General features: G+C 38.1%; 1 protein-coding gene across 1 annotated transcript; it reads right to left on the bottom strand.

The window, feature by feature from the left end:
• Nucleotides 1–879: 879 nt before the first annotated feature.
• On the bottom strand, nt 880–21803 carry asmt (acetylserotonin O-methyltransferase). Its single transcript, XM_037686373.1, has 8 exons — nt 21619–21803; nt 15759–15933; nt 15411–15540; nt 12119–12187; nt 8227–8345; nt 3671–3811; nt 1694–1816; nt 880–1097 (listed from the first exon to the last, which is right to left on the bottom strand). Exons 1-8 carry the CDS (start codon nt 21715–21717, stop codon nt 880–882), a joined length of 1074 nt encoding a protein of 357 aa, XP_037542301.1. The 5' UTR covers nt 21718–21803.
• Between the last annotated feature and the right edge of the window lie 923 nt (nt 21804–22726).

Here is a 22726-nt window from a genome sequence, read left to right as displayed (position 1 = left end):
ATCTACCACCAAAGATTAAAGCATTAACAGTTCTACAGATTTATAAACAGTTGGTAGTGTGAGAAAGCATCCAGACTAGGTATGGACCAGTATGAGATTTTGACTATATGATAAGCTTGAGCAAAAATACATCTTTTCCCCACAATACTATGGTACTAAAAACAATTATTTTTATTTACCGGTACCTTCAAAAATGTGAATGATTTTAAAGCAACATTTAATCAACCTTTTTATTTCTAATGTCTTTTTTACAATTATATTTAGGATTAAGGCAGTTTTTCTATTTCAGTCACAAATATTGAGATTTACTTCTTCATTTAACACCATAAAGTTCAAAGGTTGTTTTAATATAGTAATTGTTTCCAACAGATTTTAGCAGAAATTATGAACCATTTATTTATTGACACTGTTCTTTGTGAGTTTGTGCTGTTCACAAAAAGCTTAAGTTTACCATTTAAGAGAGTGTTTTATGTTTGCCTGGTTGTTATTTTGTGCACCTTATAAATATAATATAGTGTGTTTCCCTGACAAGCTGATGTTGGCTGTTTGTAACCTCTGTAGCATTCCTGCAATGGGTTGTATATTTCACCTGCTAACATGCTAACTCCTAACTTTTTGCAAATAATTGTTTCAGAACAGCATTACTTTGAAAAAAGAGATGGTTGTTACTTTTCTGGTAGACAAGCCGTGCCTGAATGGGTTGCTCACTGAATAAAATATACAACCAACCAAGTATTTTTTTCAAAGAGTTATTGCCCCATACCTAACATAGACAAAGCATCCTTACTACCGGTACAAACGTTTCAGTGAGTTGTTTTCAAAGATGCAGGAAATAATTTGGACTTCTTTTTTCTAGAGACCTTGTACAAACTGCAGAATCTATTTCTCTTTGTGACCCAGGACGGCATCGTAGAGTTTTCCAGTGTATCGGTACTGGATGTTGGTGAAGCCAGCAGCTGTTAGCAGGGCAGCATGATGAGACCCTGACCTCTCTTTGCCCTCCGTCTGCAACAGCATGATCAGGGAGTGGAGATGGGCCGTCAGTGGGCCAGATCCATCCTCGTTTATCAGCATCTCCACCACCAGCACACCACCTCCTGCAACAGGACCGATTATAAAACGTCATCCGTTTTAATCCTGTCTTTGTATGTTTTGGCTTTGTTTTTTCCTGACAGTTTAGATTGCTGGAGAGTTTTTGCCAAACCTAACCACAAATCAGTTTTGTACCAATTATCAAGGTATAAATTCTTATTTAGTTTTTAAAACTGTTTTGTGGATCAGTCTTGAGCAAAGTTAGCAAGTAAAATACAGTCTTGTATTAAAATGCATAAACAAAACTGTATGTAAAGCAAAGGTTGGGCAAAACTTTCACGATTTACGTCATTTACCCTTACAATCTATCAATGGTTAACAGTGGGCTCATTTGTCTGTGTTTTAAACAACCGACTGTCCAGTGAAAGCATCTCTTCTTTCATATTCAGTTTGATTTTTCAGACCTCTCTGTTGCACCGTTCGCTCATATTTTTGGCTGATTTTGTGTCTGCTGGTCTGGCTTTGATCAAAGCCAAAGGAACAGATTTTTCTGGGATCAGCTGCATTGTGGAATACAATCTGCCATCTCATTTCTGGCAGGGGAAAAAAAAAAAGTACTGATCTTTTTCACTAAAACACACACACACATGCACTCACACACCTGGTTTGCAGGCTTTGTAGATTCCACGGAGCAGCTCTATGCAGTGTTCGTCAGTCCAGTCATGGAGGACTCTGCAAACAATATAGAGGTCAGCTGCCGGCAGATCATCTTTGAAGAAGTCCCCTTAAAACACACACAAATACATTGAATTTCCAGGAAAGTAAGCGTCTCCAACTTTTACACCATTACCCTGAAGGCCTAGCATTCAGTGACGTAATGCACATTGTCTGCTGCCTTTAATGCCAGAGCTTTAACCTAAAACATGCTTATGCTAAGAAAGGGTGAAGTAATTGCCATTTTGGTCAAACAATGAGACAAAAGTCACATTTTTATCATTTGCAATAATGTGGAATCTTGCAAGATGTGTTGGCATTCAGCCTCTACCACATCAAATTTTAGCTCCATGTCTGTAAAAACGGCAGAAAATTTGTCACTTTTGTTTCCACTAAAATCAGTTCTGTGGCAGCTATCTTATCTGCATTGATTTGAAAAGTGAAACACTCGCATCATGTGTTGGGAATGAGTCTCAGCAACTACCACACAAAGTTTTAGCCTTTAGCTGTAGGCAAAAATGAGACAAATTAACTCTCACAGTGATGCAATTGAAGCAATAATATTTATTCCTCCTCAGATTCCGTCAGGAATTAATCTGAAACCTGAAGTGCTGATTAGAAAAAAATAGCAGAGCATCATTGGAATAAATGCACTGCAGTAATACAAAGGGTGTGTGGTTGTTTGAGTAATGTGAATGTCACTAAGGCCTCAAGTTGGGCTGCCTTAAAACTGGTTCACAGGCTTCTCTTTATCTGATTTAATTATTTCACATAATTATTAATTCTGTTGACAAGCCCTCAACTAATGACACGACTTGATTAGTGGTTTACACGCTTAAACATAATTACCACAAATGGATGATGTCTGCTGTAATCAAATTATTCTAAATGCATGTGACCCACATTGATTACAGCACATTTACAAGCTCCGTCAAACATTCAGTGTTGATTTAGTTACTGGGAGAAAAAAACATTCATTAGCCAGTCACTCACTCACTCTTGTTTCATTTTGGGTCTGGTTGGGTCCAGAGTAGAAACAAAAATGAGCCAATCAAACAACTTTAAACTGGTGTGTTACAGCACTGGTTGCATTTAAACAGCGGGAGTGGCAGGAAGTGACTTTTACTGCAGGTTTTTAAGATCAGCTGCAGCTGCAAACCACTGTCTCACATCTGCTGTGGCGCAGAGACAACCCACTGAATGAAGTATTGAGTACAAATAGACAGTTCCTTACACAACTATTTTAGTTTAGCAGCATTCAATCAGTGGAGTAAAATGGTATGCGACCGATTGTATCAAAATTGGACTTTTGGCTGAAAATTGTAAATACAGATACATCTTTAAGCTATTTTGGGATAAATTACTAATAGAAATGGTTAGTGTTGTGATTTCATCCATTCCGTAAAATAATTTTAGCGATGTTTGCTTCTATAAAATTACTGATAGATATTTAGTTGTTATTGATGAGGGATTATATTTTCATTGTGAAGGTCTATGCCACAGATTTAAAAGCTTTAATAAAAACTGACGACCACACCGCACCTAACAAAAATGTAAAAGCAAAACAGCAGATGCACCCTTCATCCTAATAAATTAAACAGGTAACCTAATTCTGCCATCGTTTTACTTGGCTTGGCATGCGCCAGGTGCTTATATAATTTTAATGAGACTGTGCAAACTTAATATTACCACACAAAAAGATAAAGAAAACACAGATTATGAGCAAATATGTAGACAGAATTATAAAAGGAAAGAAAGACAGCAATATGGAAGCCCACTGGCTCAGTTTTGTATGTGTTGTGACATTGTTCCATTTGATGCTGAAGTTAATTCTATTTTCTTTTTATGCATGTTTGTGTTTAAAGCTGTTGCACTTAAACTGTCACTAATGTAGAGTGATTTAACACAGTTGTAATGATGTTACCCTCAAGGAAGCTTATCCTCTCTTCGCCCTCGTTGACAAAGCGTTCCCGCGCTATGCGCACCACCTTGGGGAGGTCAAAGATCGTCACAGAGCATTCTGGGTAGACTGACGTGCAATGCTTGGCTAATGCTCCGGTGCAGCCTAGAATGAAGGACAAAATTACTTTTAGTTATGCTGCATAACCTTCAATGACAAGGTAGTAGATCAATTACAGACACATTACACACAAACCTGCAAATAACACAGAGGTGCAACATAGACGCTTTCAAGATCATAATAATAAAAATAAATAAAAAACGACTTAAATTCAATCAAATCAAAATATATAAATAAAAAACACCAGAATTTGTACAAACATGATTATGCAAGTGGGTCTTATTCAGTGGCCTTTCTGAAAGTTATGAACAAACAAATAGGTTTTATCCAACTTGACCACTAACTTTTACACACTACACCTTTAACCCAACAAAGTTCAGTCAGGTCATCTGGATAGTTTCTTTTTATGTTGAGATCTTTCACCCTTCATCCAAAGGACTTTATCAATCCGAAGAGCCACAACAAACTCAGTCCCACAAGCAGCACACTCACATAGTGGGTCAACAAGTTTGCTGGAGATAAGATGGTTTCTGGGACTCGCCAAATCCCCCATCGACTCCTCTGAGGCAGCATTAACCAAAGTGGTTCAAAACATCAAAGTTCATGTTCAATAATCCAAACTCAGTCCCTTGTGGGACTCAGTTTGTTATAGCTCCTCGGACTGATGAAGTCCTTTGGATGAAGGACGAAATGCCTTAACAAAAAAAAAAAAACCATCCAGATGACCTGACTGAACGTTGTTGGATTTTTACCTGGATTATTGAGCATGAACTTTGATGACTACACCTTTAAGTTTAGACATCAATTGCCTCATAAGGTTAGGACATAAAATAACTGGCTAATGTAAACATGTAGCTTGTGTTTTATATATATAAAGAAAAATGTTTGTGGGCACTGAGTACATGCATTTAAGAAAACGAGTTTACATAAATGCAGAAAATAAAACATCTTTACCAACTTTCTGCTATTTGAATGCATTTTTGCTGAAGAGTGTGGGCTGACAAACAACCTTAATGTCTTCTCTGTTTGCCGATAAGAGATTAGTGCTGCTTATAGTTTGTTTTGCAGCTCAAGAAAATGGATGTGCAAAACAGAGATGTCTGCAGCTTTGTAGTCTGACACCTTTCTGTCATTTTTAGCCCTAGCATTGAGACGATCAGCTATTTGCCATAGATCAGATCCTGTCTGGACTACATGAGCCAGCCATCACCCTTCAGCTGCATTAATAAGCCTTGAGCATTCATCACTCCGTCACTAATTCGCCAGTTGTCATTCCTTGAACCTTTAGAGCTTAATCACTGCATAACAGGAGCACCAGTAAGTACTTTCTGTCACCCAGCCTTCTTGTCAAAGTTCCTCCGATTCTGACACTTGCTTTTTTTTATATACTTTCCTTAGTTGAAACTTAAAAAATTGACATTTCCTTTCACCTAAAGGTGAATGTAAACTTGCGACCCTTGACTTTAGTCTTTTATAGTTGTTGTACCGCATATGCTTCCATGTATATGAGTGGAATTTGAGGCATTCAGATGAGTATTCAAACTTAAAAATAGGAGCAAAAGCAAATGTTTGCGCAAAAAAAAGTGATGCTTTTGCACTATCATTGTCATTCTTTGAGTGTGGAGAACGATCAGGTGGCTATTGGGAAAAAAATGGTTTGGGATTAAGAAAAATACAGAGCTTGAGTGTTGACTGGGGCAGAAAAGCATCTCATTCTGACAAACCTTTAAAGCCAGTCAGCTGGGACAGTGTGTGTTGATGCACATGCATGCAGGGCAAGCATTCCTCCAAGCTATCCAGCAACATGACCTGCTGCTGCTGAATGAGTGTATCCTTACAAAGCTCCTGCTTTTTGCACACATACACATAGAGAGAGGAAATGCTGCACAGCTCTCACATCAAACACACGGCGGCAGAGGAGAAAAATCTAAGAGTGACAAGAAGAAGTGAAAGCAAACACAACTCTGTTCAAAACACAAAGCTTACCTAGCTGTTTGTGATAATGATCCCCTGATGAAAGAGTAGGGATTGTTTCATAAAAAGACTGTTGCATTACTAATCATGCAATGAAATGCATGGAATTTGTTTGAGTTCTTCAGTAGTTGCTGGATACAATTTTTTTTTTAGCCAAAGTTCCTCTGCAGCAAGCTTATATAACATAAAACGCTGCAAACTGATGCAGTTTTAAAGTGTAGAAGGTATTGGAGATGATACAGAGTCAGAGTTTCTTTATTGTCATTCGCACCTCATGTGGTACATGTGGTGGAGCGAAATTATGTACACAGGGTCCCAGTTACATCCAACAATAAAATGTATAAGAAAAACAGTAATGACATCTAAGATATGAACTAAGAAAAACATCAACTAAATATACACTAAGCACTCATAACATAAAACATTGAACATCAGCACAAACATGAACATGAGTCTGTGAGCAGATGTGCATGCATGAACACATCAACATTGAAACAGATCAGCAGCAACATGAAACAGATCAGCAGCAACATGATATGGTTTTTCACAGTGATTATTCTAGTTAGAGATTCATGAGTCTAACAGCCTCAGGGTAGAAGCTGTTCCTCAGTCTAGTGGTTCTACACTTAATGCTCCTTAACCTCCTTCCTGAGGGGAGTGGGGCAAAAAGTGTGTGTGCTGGGTGAGTGGGGTCCTTCATGATGCAGGTGGCCCTCTTCCTGCATCTGGAGGTGTAGATGTCTGTGATGGTGGGGAGGCTGATTCCAACAGATTTCTGTGCAGCCTTCACCACTCTCTGCAAAGCTTTTCTTTCTGCAGCTGTGCAGCCTCCATGCCACACATTGATGCTCGAGCACAGGATGCTCTCCACTGCAAACCTGTAGAAGGAGGTGAGGACTGAGCTTCCCAGACCAGCTCGCCTCAGCCGTCTGAGGAAGTAGAGTCTCTGATGAGCTTTCTTGATCAGGCTGGTGGTGTTGTTGTTCCAGCTGAGGTTGTCATTCATGTGTACACCCAAGTACTTGTAGCTGGAGACCACTTCCACCGCAGATCCTCTTATGTTCAGGGGGGTGTAGGTGTTTTTGTTCCTTCTGAAGTCCACAATCATCTCCTTTGTCTTCTTCACATTGATGTGAAGGTTATTCTCTCTGCACCAGCTCTCCAGGTGTTCCACTTCTTGCCTGTAGCTGGACTCATCATTGTTTGTGATGCATCCCACCACCGCTGTATCATCTGCAAACTTTACAATGTGACAGCTTGGATGGGTAGCTGCACAATCATACGTGAGCAGAGTAAACAGGAGGGGGCTCAACACACATCCCTGAGAAGAGCCAGTGCTGAGGGTTATGGTGGAGGAGGAGAGGTTGTGGATCCTCACTAACTGTGGTCTGTTTGTTAAAAAGTCTAGTACCCAGTTGCAGATGGAGGGGCTTATACATATCTGATGCAAAAAAAATTGCTTTATCAGTATAGATTGTTTGGACATAAACGTAATATGAACAATCGAGGTGAAGAAGAAAAACAGACAGAGAAATACTCAAACAAACAAATAGATTATGGCTCATAACATGTTTCTAGTAGAGAGTTGATCATCTAGTTGGCAGAGTTTGACTGACAGCACATCTTGAGCAGCAGGTGGGCACAGACACAACAGATGCTGTGTGAGAGACGTGGTCTACACGGGACTCTACAGTCACGTCCTTGAGGCTCTTGATGATCACTTGCTCACACTTTTTGGACATACAGCTTCATGCATAAGCATGAACAGACAGCACCATGTTGAGAAAGTCACAAAGGAGCAGGAAAAGACAATTGGACCGACTGCATGCTTTTAATGGTTCCACAGCGCCCCTGTGAGGTCAGTTGAAGTAGTACATGCTGCATGTGGCCCACCTGTGGGCAACATGACAGAAGCGTCCATACTTTTTAAATGCTGAGGCTCATTTTATTAGGAGCGAATACTTTAGTGGGTTCCTAACTATTTTAATCTGGAACTAAAATACATGCATTGTGAGTTTAATCTGATTTTGCTCCAAAGTTTTTTCTAATTTATTAACTAATACTAAAAAAAGAGTCTGTCGTCAGCATCCATACATAGCAGCATTTGAATCCTATCAGCATATGAGTGGAGTCAGCTGGTGGTTCATCTCAAGATTTTGAATAAGGACTTGAAAATGTAACATTTCAAGCACCATCTCTCAAACAAAAGCTGTTCTAGTTTCATTCCATCCTTCCTTTTAGAGTTGCCTTCACCCTTTGATTGTGCTTCTCCACTTCACCCGAATCTGCCACCTCCTATAATTGTGTCTGTTTAAAGTGTTATTTTCTGATTCACTCTCATCTTTGTCACAACTGCTTGTTGTGCAAAGCACTCGTTGCTTAAAAGTCGTTGCTCAATTAAAACCATTCCAGATGTGAACAAATGTAAACCCACAAGCTCGTAAACATTTTGAGGACTCAATGAAATACTTGGACTCAAAACTTACCTCCAATATCACAGATGTCCTTAAAAGGGGAAAGATCGAAGGCTGTGATTACTTCTTTGCCGCAGACTTTCCAGATAGAATTCATTAACTCCATGAAGTTCACCATCTCCTCATCATCCCTTCACAGAGAATCACACAGAGAAAAAGAGTTTCTTTATTTCTTTGATTCCTTTCAGTTATGTCTCATCATTTTCTGTGATAGGCCACCTAAGGGTTAATGGAAGCACACACATTTTTTACAGAAAGTTTATCCAGTGGCTTCACCGTGGTGTATGTCTATTTGACAGACAGGGTGCGGCAGAACAGAAGAGCCTGTGGTGAGTGCTGCTGCTCTGAGGAATCTCCACCTCATCAAGCAGAACCACCACGAGGGATACACACCCAAACACACGCACACACACATTCTCCTCGTGCAACACTGCTTCCATTTGTAAAACTTTGCTGTAGCAAAGTGCTCAGTCATCTGATACTCAAACCAACTTCCGAACACACAATGACATCCAGAGGACCTTTCAAAGTGACTCATTATTGGCCTCAAACTCTGACTGCATCAGATGTAAAAAAAAAAAAAAAAACTCAAATGGCACTGAGGCCAAACAGAAAACTGTCAGCTTCCATTTGAAATCATTTGGGGTAAAATATACTAAACGCCCTCAAATTGCAAATTCTGTGTTGTGGTTGTTTTAGCCACGGAAAGTACATTTATTAACTACATATCTCGTCTTTCTTTACAGTTGTAGTGCAAAAAGGAGTTTAGCCAGAAAACTTTTTCTTGTTTTGCTAGGGGATCACAGTATGTCTTTTTTTTTTTGTATCACATCATATTACTATGTATGGACCATATGGCAATGAATAGATCATATTGTATTGTATCAGTTTTCTTGTTTCATATCATATCGTTATATCATATTATATTGTATTGCTCACATTGTATTGTTTCATATTGCATTGTATCATATACCGTAATTGTATTGCATTGCATTGTGTTGATTGTATAGTATTTATTGTATTGTTACATATGTATTCTCATATATATTAGTTTCAGTCATATTGTACATATTGTATCTAGGGATGCACCGATAAATCTGCCCAGGATTTCCTTAATTTTGGGAGGTCGGAGATCGGCCGATACTTACATGAGAAACCGATTTTACCGATTTTTTTGTAGTTTTAACAACAATTGTCTGAACTTCATTTACATTTCAAAACACTAGCTCATGGCCAGTTAAAACAAGTTTGTATTGTTTCTAGGATATTGTTTAAGGGTATGTTTTTCAAGAAAATAACGTTGGAAAATTGAAGGTGCATTGTGACCTTATAACACCTGACAGTGTCGCTTATAAAACAAAATCGGTATTGGCCTAAATCAGAATCGGCAGGTCAGACTTTTTAGAGATGGGTGATCGACCAGAAAACTGCAATCGGTGCACCCCTACTTGTATCATATTGATCTTGTGTTGTATTGTATCATGTGTATCATTATAATGCATCACATCTATTATTTGATCAGATGTGTCTTTGTACTGATCATTATAACTTGTTAATGCATTTTTCTGCAATGGTGAATTGTATCTTTAAATAAGATCTCCTTAATAATAATTGTGTTGTTTAATAATTCTGCACTACGTTCGATTTTTTTTGTAACAAACTGCTGATGGCAGGAATCAGACTTGTGTCTCATAGATGTATAGTGTTCATACTGTGGAAGGGACAAATGCTGTTGTGTGTTTTTACTGTGCAAAACAAACAGGTAGCATAGCAAGAAATAAAAGTGGTTAAGACACCTGTAAGAATTTTACTAAAACTTACAATTTACAGTATATTTGTTAAAAAGCATGTACTAATCAAAGTGTAAACTGGTTTAATAGAAGTACTACTGTTTCTTTTACATTCTTCTGCCTGCATTTTGTTTTTTTACTTACAGTTTTCTGCTTTCCTAAGTTTAAGAACTGAAGCCAAGATAGAGACCTGGCTGTAAATTATTTAGATGCTGTACACGAGTGGTTAAATGGTGAAGGGTAAACAGGAGTCTGACTCATCCAGCCAGCATTGAATCATCCTGCTCATGCTGCAGTGCTCCAAGAGAGCAGTGAAGGACTTCAGCCGTCGTTTTCCCTTGCTAATTTATCCACAGTATTTAACAGGGGAAATCAGCGGGGAGCAACAGCTGCTTCTCCACATTAATTCAATTGTGCTCAGGTGCTAAAATTGTTCTTGTATGATATTCCAATTTGAATACAACAGCCCTAAATTGCAAATGTATGTGCACAACATGTGCTATAATTTGTTTACATAGTTCATAGTTGGCATATTCTTGTTTTGCAGACATATTTATATAAAAACGACTGTATTTAACCATGAACTGCTTTCTGAAAAGGAAAAAAATATATATGACTTGATAGGTACAATGCATTTTTATTCCAATGAATGCATCAGATGAGAACTAACAATTTTTTTTTATAATGAAACCCGTTATATGTTTACTCCTACATATTTATGAGGGTTTTCTAAGCTAAAGGTGGACTAATTGCTAAATATATTTTATTTTCTTATATGTAATTTTTTTTTTTTTTAAATCATAAAAAATCTATACATTAACGTCTCTGTCAAATCCTGTTCCATTTAGGTAAATTTTGCAAATGAAACCAATATTGAGGGATAAAGGAAATAATATTTTCTCAAATTATTCCTCTGTTTCAATTTGGGCAGATTTTTGCCCTTTGGAGCTTGTAGTGTTTTAAAGCACTGACCCTCAGGCAGGCTGATCAAATCTTTTAGCTAACCAAGTGTAATTTTTTTTTTTTTTTATGTGTGTGGTGACCCTTAAAAATTGCTGACCAGCAGATCAGTGAAGCGTTAAAACTGTGGGCACTGGTATATAAAAACACACCAGACCTCTAGGACAATGGAAGATGGTTTTCTTTTCCTCGCTCTCTTTCTCTTTCCGCCCCAAGCTTCCTCACATCACTGCGTTCTCACTCGTTTCATTTGTCTCTCTTGATCTCATGTTTTCTGCTTTTTAATGAATCCAACAGGCCTTTTATATTCTAAGGGGGAAAGGTGAGATGGTGACGGAGATGGTGAAAGACAAGTTTAAGAAAGGGAGACAGAGATGGGATGTGCAGGTGCAGCCCAGAAAATTAGAGTATTGTGAAACGGTTCAATTTTTCTTGTCAATTATTTCAGAAAGTGAAATTCATTATCAAGATTCATTGCACAGAGTAAATTATTTCAAGCTTTTATTTTGTGTAATTTTGATGATTGTGACTTACAGATAATGAAAAGCCAAGACTCGTTTAGAATATTACATAAGATCCACAAAAAAAAATTATATTTTAAACACAAATGTCAGACTTCTGAAAATATGTTCATTTCTATGCACTCAATACTTGGTTGGGCCTCATTTTGCATAAATTACTGCATCAGTGTAGCATAGCATAGAGGTGATCAGCCTGTATCACTGCTGAGTTGAGCTTGATGGCCAGTCAAGCACAGTAGCTCCATGGTTATTGAACCAGCTTTCATGGGAAAAGAGGCCATTGGACCACTGAGCAACAATCCAGTTCTTCTTCTCCTCAGCTCAGGTAAGACGCTTTTGACGTTATCTCTGGGTTAGAAGTGGATTGACATGAGGAATGCAACATTTGTAGCCTATGTCTATGATTCATCCATAGAGGCTTACAAGAAATAACGGCTTGAAATACGTCACTTTATGTAATGGATCAACACAACGAGTTTCACTTTCTGAAATGATTGAAAGAAATGAACTTTTTCATAATATTCTTATGTTCTAATTTAATTTGTAATTTTCTGAGCTGCACCTGTAAATGAGCAAAAACATGTTGCATGTTATGCTTGTTTCTGAAAGCTCAACACCAAGATGGATTCTTACCTGTACAGAGCTTGAAACAGATCCTTTGAGCTGACCCCAAAAGCCTTCTCATGCTGACAGTTTCCTTCTCTGTGAAGACAACCACACAATCAACTACAAAAACAACAGCATAAGCAGCTTGTGTTGGTTTTTGACTCCACATAACCAAAATAAGATATTCAGCTCAATATAACTGCTTGCTTTCATCTTTATCATCTTTAGCGCTATTTACTTTTTATTTTAAATGGACCTATCTGGGCATCCACAAGAAGACTAGCCATGCTTTCAGTATTTGGAAAAAGGAAGAATAAGTCCATATTTAAAAGGTTACAAGCTGAAACTGCATTTCTCACATCCCATCAATGCCCACTTGTGGTAAAATCTTAAAACCTTAAAACCTAAGTACACTACTTTTGTTTCTCTGAGCCCTGACAGAAATATTTTAGAAGTCTAATAATGCACTGTTTAGGTATTTTGTTAAAATAGTTTGGTTCGGCATTATTTGACAACAGTACCAAACAAAAGTCATCACACGATACAGAAAAGACAAATAATCTAAAATCATGTTAAATACAGTCACATTCAGTTGATTTACCAACACGTTAAATCTCATTCAGTCTAATTTAATCTAATCCAATACAAACCTAATCAAGTTTAAGTATAACCCAATTGATTTGAAGTCAATATGTCTGAATGACAATTTAAAAAGAAAAGCTGTTTTACTGATAAGAGCAAAAACCTGCATTAAATATTTAAATTTATGAGCATGCCGAGAGCAACATTTGTACATGTTTAGCTGCAGGAGGAGAGACAGGTGTGGGACAGTTGGAGCAGATCTTTATCAGTTCCACCCAGCTTCAAATGTCACTTCTGTTTAGCCAGATTTTGCTTTTATTCATTACAGCAGTGTAAGCCACATCAAAGTTCTTGCTTTTGAGTATTCTGTCCTTGTCACTTGGTTTACCTGCTCAACCACAACCCACTCACTTAGCTTTTTATCCACTCACTGCTACGTCTTTTCTAGAATTCCAATTTAGGTGCCATCATTTGGTATAACAGATGTTGAAATACTTTCAACGGACGCACTTCACTGTCTGCAGTTATGCTTACGAGGTCCTGACCAGATTTAATTCATCTTTGTGTCTTTGTGCATGCTTCAGCGTTCACTAAATCGAATGTAAAATTAGATGACATTTTGATTTTGTCTTGTTTATAACACTTGTAAGCAGAGGTGGAAAGAGTGCTGAAAATTTGTACTCAAGTACAAGTACAGTTACACTGCTTAAATTGTACTCAGTTACAAGTAAAAGTACCGGTGTTATAAAAATACTTAAGTAAAAGTACAAAGCACTCTTCTCAGAAACTACTCAGAGTATTAGTTACTTTTTAACCAATTGATGTTTTATTGTGTTGTCAATAGAAGGCATTCAATTCGATTTACTGTATATAACAGCTACATTCAAAGCACATTTCTCAGACGAACAATAAAGTATAGAAAAATTACACAAAGGCCATTTCTTTTGAAAAATAAATGTAGATAAAGCAGGAATTTTGTTTGTTAAAAGAAAGACAAAAATGTTTTTGAACTTACATAGAACAGTTTAAACTTTTCCATCCTTTCTAACACGGTAAATCTCCTTTTTTGCTCCTTGTTTTTTTTCCTGGCAGCTGCATTTCAAACATCCTGCTACCAATATACCCACTGTCCCTCCTCTGGACATGTCCAAACCATCTCAGTCTGACCTCTCTAACTTTATCTCCCAGTTGTTCAGCCTGCTGTACCTCTGATGATCTGATTCCTACTCTTATCCATTCTTGTCACTCCTAAGGAGAACCTCAACATCTTCATTACTGATACTTCCATTTCTTTCTCCTGTCTTTCTGTCAGTGCCACTGCCTCCAAACAATGCAACATAGCTGGTCTCACTACTCTTTTTGTAAACCTTTCATTTGACCTTTGCTGCAAATCACTCCTGAAATATTTCTCCATCCACTCCATCCTGTCTGGACTTTCTTCTTCACATCTTTGCAATACTCCTAGACTCACTGTTCCAGCTGCATCCCTCCCATTCACACATGTACTCTGTCTTGCTATGACTGGCTTTCATTCCTCTTCTTTCAAATGCATACCTCTATAACTCACCTGGTTCTCACCACAGGCCATGTCTTCTGCAAACATTATAGTTCACGGGGAATCCTGTCTGACCTCATCTGTTAGTCTGTCCATCACCAGAGCAAACAAGAAGGGGCTCAGAGCTGATCCTTGATGAAGTCTCCACTTTGAAGCTATCTGTCACTCCTACAGCACATCTTACCACTGTCCTGCTGTCTTTGCACATGTCCTGTATCAGTCTAACATACTTCTCTGCCACTCCAGATTTCCTCATACAATACCACACCTCTTCCCTCAACACCCTGACGTATGCTTTTTCTAACTCCACAGATACACAATGGAGTTCTTTCTGACACCCTCTGTAATTCTCCATCAGCATCCTCAAAGCAAATATGGCATCTGTGGTGCTCTTTCTTGGCGTGAAACCATTGCTGCTCACAAATTGTCACCTCTGGTCTAAGTCTAGCTTCCACAACTCTCTCTCAGATCTTCACCGTGTAGCTCATCAACTTAATTCTCCTGTAGTTGCTTTTATTCTGTATACATCACCCTTGTTCTTAAAAGTGGGCACCAGTACACTTTTACACCATTCCTCAGGTATTTCCTCACTCTCTGCCATTAAATAATCAAGTCAAAATCATCTCTCCTAGACATTCCCATACCTGACACTGGTATGTCAACAAGTCCAACTGCCTTCCCCTTCTTCATCCATATCACACTTTTCTGAACTTCATCCTCACTCATCTTTACTACTTTCTGGTTTACAGTTTCCATGACCATTACTCTACTTTCCCTTTTATTTTCTTCATTCATTTGCTCCTCAAAGTACTCCTTCCACCTGACCATCACAATCTCCTTGCTGGTTAGAACATTACTGTTCCCACCGTTAACAAGCCTAACCTGCTTCACATCCTTTCCAGCCTGATCCCTCTGTCTCACCTGTCTCTGTCTTACTCTCTTCTTTACCACAACAGTCATCCTACACACCACAATCCAATGCTTTCTGGTAACACTCTCCCCTTGTCACAACCAGTCCACAATCTCCCTAAGGTGTTCTCTTCTACACATAATGTAGTCTACTGTCTACCTGCGTACACCTTCCTCCACTCTTATAGGTCACCCTGTGGAAATAGATGTTTACTACAGCCAACTTACTGTAGTATGAATGTTCAAACTCGTGTCTGTGCTGAGTGTTCTGACCTGACAGCATTAGTGATATATTGACAGTAGACGTAGATGGTTCTGGAGAAGTACTGGATGAAAAGGCTGAGGGACAAAGGACTGGAACGAGTAAGAAAGACCTGAGTCTCCTCCGTGTTACTGTATAAAACTAAAGCAGGAAGAGGAAGATGGAGAGATAAGAAGTGAATGAACAAATAGAAACATGAATTTGACCTTTTATGTGTATGATAGACAGGCAGACATGTGTAAAGTGGATGTTTGCATGCAATTAAATTCAACTAAACAAAAACTATTTTGAAAAACTTGAATAAAAAAAAAAAAAACTCTCCATAATTCGTTTTCAGCAATCTTTCTTTGTGTTCTGACCTTGTTCATTATCCTGATGTGTGTTGAGCAGCTGCAAGACTGCACACGTAGCCAGCAACCTCTTGGTTCCATCCAGACTGGCACCCACTGCCTCACTGATCTCCTCTGCTGAGAGGGGGCGCTCTGCAGCCAACAGCACGTCAAACACCCCCAGTTCACAGGCAGCAAACATCGTCTACGTCAGACAAGAAACAGACGAGAAATAAATCAAATGGAGCAAAACAGAGATGAATACATTTAAATATCAGTCAACAAGAAAACTTACTATAATGTGCAGACAACAAGTGAATTTAATTAAAATGGGTTTACATTACACACTAGTTTTAGTGCTCAGTCAAAATTGATAAAATGTTGATAACTATATAACTGACATTTGTACCGACTGTAACATTTGAGGGTAATTTGAAATGCAACACTCACAAAGGCCAAAAGGTCCAAGTGTGAATAATTTAAGTCTGTGAGAAAGAACGGCCTTGCTCGTTTAATGCAAAATGCAACAAACAGCTTTGTTTGTGTACTTGGTGCCACTTGTGGCACCTGCTTTTAGTCAATAATCAATGTTGGTACAGACAGAAACAAAATCATGATAAATGTAAATAATACGGTCCAGTCATGCAAATATACTTAAAATACCTAGATAATATGTGCATTTTACACTTTCACAATTTTTTAAAGCCAATTACAAAAAAGTATGTGAGATAAATACACTATGATTCATAACGTAACAGCCTTAAGCAGTAAAAACGGTATGACCTGTGAAACTGTGTCACGGTCATTTTGAGGGACTAACTCATATAAGCACATTTGAACTCTGACTCTGTTTCATCTCTCTCTGATAGTGGCTCAAAATAATCTAAAGAAACAGATTTATTGCCACTGTCTGTGTTGTTAGCCATTGCAGCAATGCTTTGTTTACATGCCTGCGTTCCCCTTGTCATCACTTCCTGTTACTGCACATCTCAACTGTTCATCTCAGTGGCATGAAATTATTTTTGCAACACAATATTAATGTTATCGTTCCAAAAATGCCTTCATATTTATTACAAGCATTTAATGTCACAGGCATTTTAATAGCTAGCAATACATAATGCAGCTGGGTAGATAGTGGGTTCAAATCTAGTACTTACCAGGTACGTGTCATGCTAGTAGAACAATTTCTGAACATGGGTTTGAGTTTAGAAGATTATGTCCACTGACCTCAAAAGGTTCTCTTGTGACTACTGGAGGACAAACTGACCACATTTCCCCAAACAAAAAGTTACAAATGATTCCAAATTAACAGTTTGTACAAACAAAACAAATAGGTAGTAATACATAATACAGCTGGGTACGTATTAAGTTTGGACCTGGCAATTACATACTTGGAACACAACTGATATGTCTCAGGCATGCACTGTGCAAGTAGAACAATTTTTGAACATGTTTTTGATTCTAGAACAGGATGGTAACTGACCTGGAGGGGCTCTCTTGTTGTGAAAGAGCTCTCTTTGAAAGCTGCCACAACTGAACAGAGTTGGTGCACATCATTTAACTGCACAAAAGCTGCAATCATTCCTTCCCAGTGTTGCCAGAGATCCAATAATTATACTATATCTGCAATAGTTTTTGGTCTATATGATCAATAGTTTTTTAAAAGCCCAAATAAACAATAGTTTTTGCATTGCTGTGCACCAAAAAACATCAACTCATTTAATCATGTGAACACCCAGATATCATCCATCCATTCATCCATCCATTATTTTTACCCACTTCTTCCTTTCTGGGTTGCGAGTGTCACCGCTGCTCATATCCAGCAGTCACTGTGGAAGAGGTGAGGTACACCCTGGACTTGCCGCAAATCCATCACAGGGACACATAGAAACAAACAACCATACCTTGGGCCAATTTAGTTACCAATTAGCCTTACATGCACGCTTTTAGTCTGTGGGAGGAAACCAGAGTACCCAGAGAAATCCCACACATGCACGGAGAGAACTTACAAACTTCACCCAAAAAGGTCCCCGGTTGGGATTTGATCCGTTGACCTCGCTGAGAGGCAATAGCTCTACCAACTGCGCCACCGTGCCACCCACCCTATCATCAGTAAGTGAATCTGTTCCTTGTGCTCTTCAAGCTTGAGACTTGCCTTTGTCTTCCAGTCTGAATTTGTTTTGGACCTTCACCACAAACCAACCTTCTTCATACAGACGTACAACTGGAAAGATACTAACCTCTTCATCCTGGTCCAACCTGCCACTCTCATATACGTACCTGTGAAGCTCTACTCACCTTCCTGGAATCTAAAATCTTACCCTCCTCTTCAAGTCTGATCACCTACAACTAGAGTAAGCCTCCTCCACTAAATACACAAACCTTACAGAAGACCATCCACCTTAACTAAAACCCCATCTACATACTGCTTTCCAAGTCACCCTTGAAAATATTATATATAGTAAGTAAATTTGTTAAGTTCCTTATTTTAATGAGTCTTCCTGGGTTTCAGTTTATCTACCCTGAAAAATTAAACTGTACAATGTGTCACACCCATACCCCACTAAGGGAAACTGCACACTTAAGTAAGTAAGTAAGTAAGTAATATTTATTTATATGGCACCTTTCACAGACAATGACATCACAAAGTGCTTCACAAAGTAAAAGTAAATAAAATTTAAATAAAAGCCAGTCTGAATAAATAAGTCTTAAGATCATTTTTGAAAGAGTCAATGGAATCTGAGCAGCGCAGTGACAGAGGGAGAGCGTTCCAAAGCCTGGGGGCCACCACTTGGAATGCTCTGTCTCCACGTGTTTTAAAATAAGTTCTCGGAACTATCAGCAACATTTGATTTGAAGATCTCAAAGTCCTGATGGGTGTAGTGGACTAGGCCCATGTCAAAAACTAAGTCTAAGGTCAAAAATCTTGACCTTAAGAACCTTGTGGGACAGGAACTGTCATTTCATTGGTTTGAATCCAGAAATACAGGTTCACCCATCCTGAGACTTTCTCTCTTGAAGATTCAAGTGAAAAGAACACTCTCTGTTTTATTATCATTACTATTTTACAAATGTTGATAATCAAAGTGTCTTAGTTCAAACCATTTTAGATGTTGCAGTGAACTAATCAATTTTATTAACTGTGTAATGATGATTTTTCTCACGCAAAGTTAGAACTCATGTCAAAGCTGTTACAGAGTAATTATGCCTTTTCTGATTTCTGCTTTTGAATGAGCAAGTGTAAGTTGGTCCAAGGTTGGAGTCAAACGCAAAACAAGTTGTTGGCATGTTTTTAGAATCCTCTCAGACATAAATATAGAGGTTTTTGGCACCTGTTTCTGAAACGCGCCAAAACAAAACTCTCTCTGTCTGTGAGAACATTTCTGATCTTTTCATAACAATTCTTGCTGTCTTCTAACCTCTTACGTCACAAAACACACCCCGTCTGGTCGGTTCTGACCAATGGTAATACTCCCAAAAGTGAACCGGGAAACAGCTCTTTAAAATGTCAGTACTTCCTGGTTTACTCAGTTCAAGTTCGGGTTCTGGTAAGGCTCTGCTCGAGTTCTGTAAACAGTTCAGTTCTGTTAGAAGCTCTGGGATGGTGCTGGAACAGTTCTGGGACAGTTCTGTTCAGTTCTGATGGAGTGCTGTTGGAGTTCTGCTGGATACACAGTCCAACCAGTTCTGTGAGAGAAGCCCAGTTCTGATGGAGACGGGATGATCCTGACATGACAACAGAGCTCTTCCGAGTTCCATGGGATTATAACATTTTCACTCGCCACTACTTCTGACGATTCACAGCATCCTAAGGAGACGCTGGACAGGTAGCGTTAACGGAACACCATATCTGCTGATTATCATCAGAAAGGTAATGGGTCAAGTTTCCTACCAAGCGTACCGAGGCGAGCTGGGTTTCTGATGGAGAGTGTCGGTTCTGGTGAACACTTACTTCCCTTCACACACCCTCTTACTCCCTCTTAACTTCTTTCATCTTTAAACTTTTCTCTAAAGTAGAAATTCTTCCAGATATTTTAGAAATGTCTGTGTAAAATGCTCACCCACATCCATGTGGGTAAAAGATCATAATTGTACAGTTTTCATAAATGTCTGTGGTGAAGCAACGGAAAAATCATGGCCGTATGATTTTTCCTGATTGATTGCTTATGTTGTTATTTTCATAATTTGCCAAATTAATGTAAATGTTTGATGTTAAATTTTGATTCTGTAAATAAATGACCGCATTCATTTTGATGGGTCAAATCTAAATGACGTCTCACGTTTGCATTTCCTTAAATTCAATGCACGTTTTATTCAGTCCAGAAAAATGAGGAATCCGTGTTAAATGATGAATATATCTGAGCATCTGTTCATCTACATGGGTCATAGAGGCTTCAAAAGGTCCAGTAAATATTTGGGAGCCTGACCATGAGGTGCCCTAAAAGTTAGAACCAGAATTTTAAAATGACTCCTGAAATGCACAGGGAGCCAATGCAGGGAGGCCAGAACAGGAGTTATGTGAGCTCTTCTGTGGGTTCTAGTTAGCAGCCTCGCCGCAGCATTCTGCACAGATTGAAGGCGAGCTAGGGAAGATTTGTTCAGACCCATTAAAATGCTATTACAGTAATCTAACCGAGATGAAATGAAAGCATGAACAATCATCTCAAGTTCCTTCTGTGATACAATTCCACGTAGTTTAGAAATGTTTCTTAAGTGGAAAAAACAATTTCGAACTAGCAATTTGCAATGACTGTCCAAAGATAAAGAACTATCAAAGACAACACCTAAATTTCTGAGATTATTATTTACCAAAGGATTTAAGAATGTAAGATACTGCCTGATTACTGGGATTTTATCATCAGGGGCAATAATAAGAGTCTCAGTTTTATTTGCATCTAACTGCAGGTAAATGTAATACTTATACTTATTCAGCACATGCATTAGATTGGGGGTCAAATTATGACAATTTTAGAGCAATAGTATATTATTTTGTCATTTCCTATCTGGCAACACTCCTCATTGATCATCATGAGGGTTCACTGCCAAACTGAACACGTTTTTTCTCATTTTGTGACGTACCAAGGATGTTAGACAGTGCGGTTTTCCTTTCATATATGTTAGCCTCTCTTACACATAGGATACATTCAGAATTGACAAGTAAAAACTTGCAGATTCCAGTTGGTTGAGGTGTGTTTGACTCTCTGGGAATGAATGAATGAATGAATGAGTTCAGTGCAGCGAGGAACATTGACTGAAAAATTATTGCATGTTTCATAGTAGACGTATACCTATCATCAGATAGAAATGATAACGGTGATCATTCATTTAAAGCTTTATTTGCTTTAAAAGCTTTATAAACTGCATTTATTTATTTTACTTGGTTAAACCTAAAGTAAAATAAACTACTGTCTGGTTCAGAAGGACAGTGAGCTTCACTTCCTCTGGCTTAATCAGAAACTTTTTTAGTCAAAAATGTGAATAAAACTTTTCGTAAAAACAAAAATAAATAAATAAATAAATAAGAAAATAGAGATGTGGAACTTACACTTTATTATCCAAACCTAAAAATCCTTTTATTGTGCATGGCCCTAATCCACCTTTTTGACTTTTTCTCTCATGGTTTATAGTTAGTCAAAACTCTTAAAAGAACTCCACTGTGTTACAATCCCATCAAAATAAAGGTTCAAGGTTCTTTGTCATTTGTGGTACATGAGGTGGAACAAAATTGTGTACCCAAGGTCTCAGTTACACCCAAAAATATAAAGCATAAAAAGAAACAGTATACAGTAAGGATCCGACATACACTACACAATAATAATGCAATATAATACAGTGTATTAAACAGCAGCATGAACATGAAATATTTAAAGTTAAATTAAAATATTTTTACCTTGGAGACCATAAAGCCGTCCAAATATTCCAGTATTTTTTGGGGGTACATGTTTGCAACAGCTTTCCCCTCACTGGTGATATCTTGACGTGCAGCCATGGTTCAGACTGGACTTTCCAGGAATACAGGATGTTCTTTCCCTGGGACCTTATATAGGGTCTTAGCGTCCTTAAAGTTGGTTCTCAAAGCACAGATGTTTGTGGGAGTAGCAGTGATGACAAAACCAAAGTACCCACCCAGCTCAGGAACGGTGGTCTAAGCTGCTTACAGCCAGATAAAGCAGATTAGAGTACAGGCTCAGTCTGATGAACAAAGGAACAACTCTGTGGAAACACTGCTGCCTTGTTCATCATCTCTCTCTCTCGCTTCATTAACATACCAGACCTGCTTTCCACAAAGTTCAGAAGATGCCAAACCTTGCAAAATCTGTACCATCACACGCCCAGTGAGTCATATTTTATTAAATTTAGTCATTCAAATCATAGTATTTTTTTAAACTCTTGTTTACAAATCACTTATATAAAGTAAAATATACAAAACTCAAACATGCTTTTGTCAGTTTTCCTTTTTTATTTTTTTACCACTTCCGATGTCTGCTAGACATGTAGCAGATCACGAGGGGAAGATGATTTTTGTTGGGACAAGCACAACAAAGACATGAACATTTCCAAATTCAAACCTTTAGCTAGCAGCTTTAACAGTCAATAAAAAGGAGAAAGACAATTATTCATCAGTGTGTGTAAAAAAAGGAAAACATAACATTTTTTCCCTTTAACTTTACTTTTTAAAGCCGGTTGAATGTTTTTCCATCACATAAAACCCTCAAGGTACAAACTCATAATGTATCACTTGTGCTGAAGAAGTCGTTTTCACATTCTCAGTTCATCCAAAAACAATTCTCTAACTAAAATTACATATTTATTACAAATGCAGCTGCTTCTTTAGAAATAGCAGATGAAGAAAAACAAAGAAAATCTTAGTTCAGCACTAAATCATTTTTTTTTATATATATAACTTTTGGAATTATGTTTTTAATGGTTTGATAAAAAAACAAACAATTAAAAGCTTGAACAAGTACACCACCTGTTTGTAATTCAATTAAAATGAA

Source organism: Nematolebias whitei, chromosome 13 (genome assembly GCF_014905685.2).
Source record: "Nematolebias whitei isolate Nwh7 chromosome 13, NemWhi1, whole genome shotgun sequence".
Lineage (NCBI taxonomy): Eukaryota > Metazoa > Chordata > Actinopteri > Cyprinodontiformes > Rivulidae > Nematolebias > Nematolebias whitei.
Note: the sequence above shows the minus strand (reverse complement) of the source record. Positions and strands in the feature narration are given on the sequence as shown.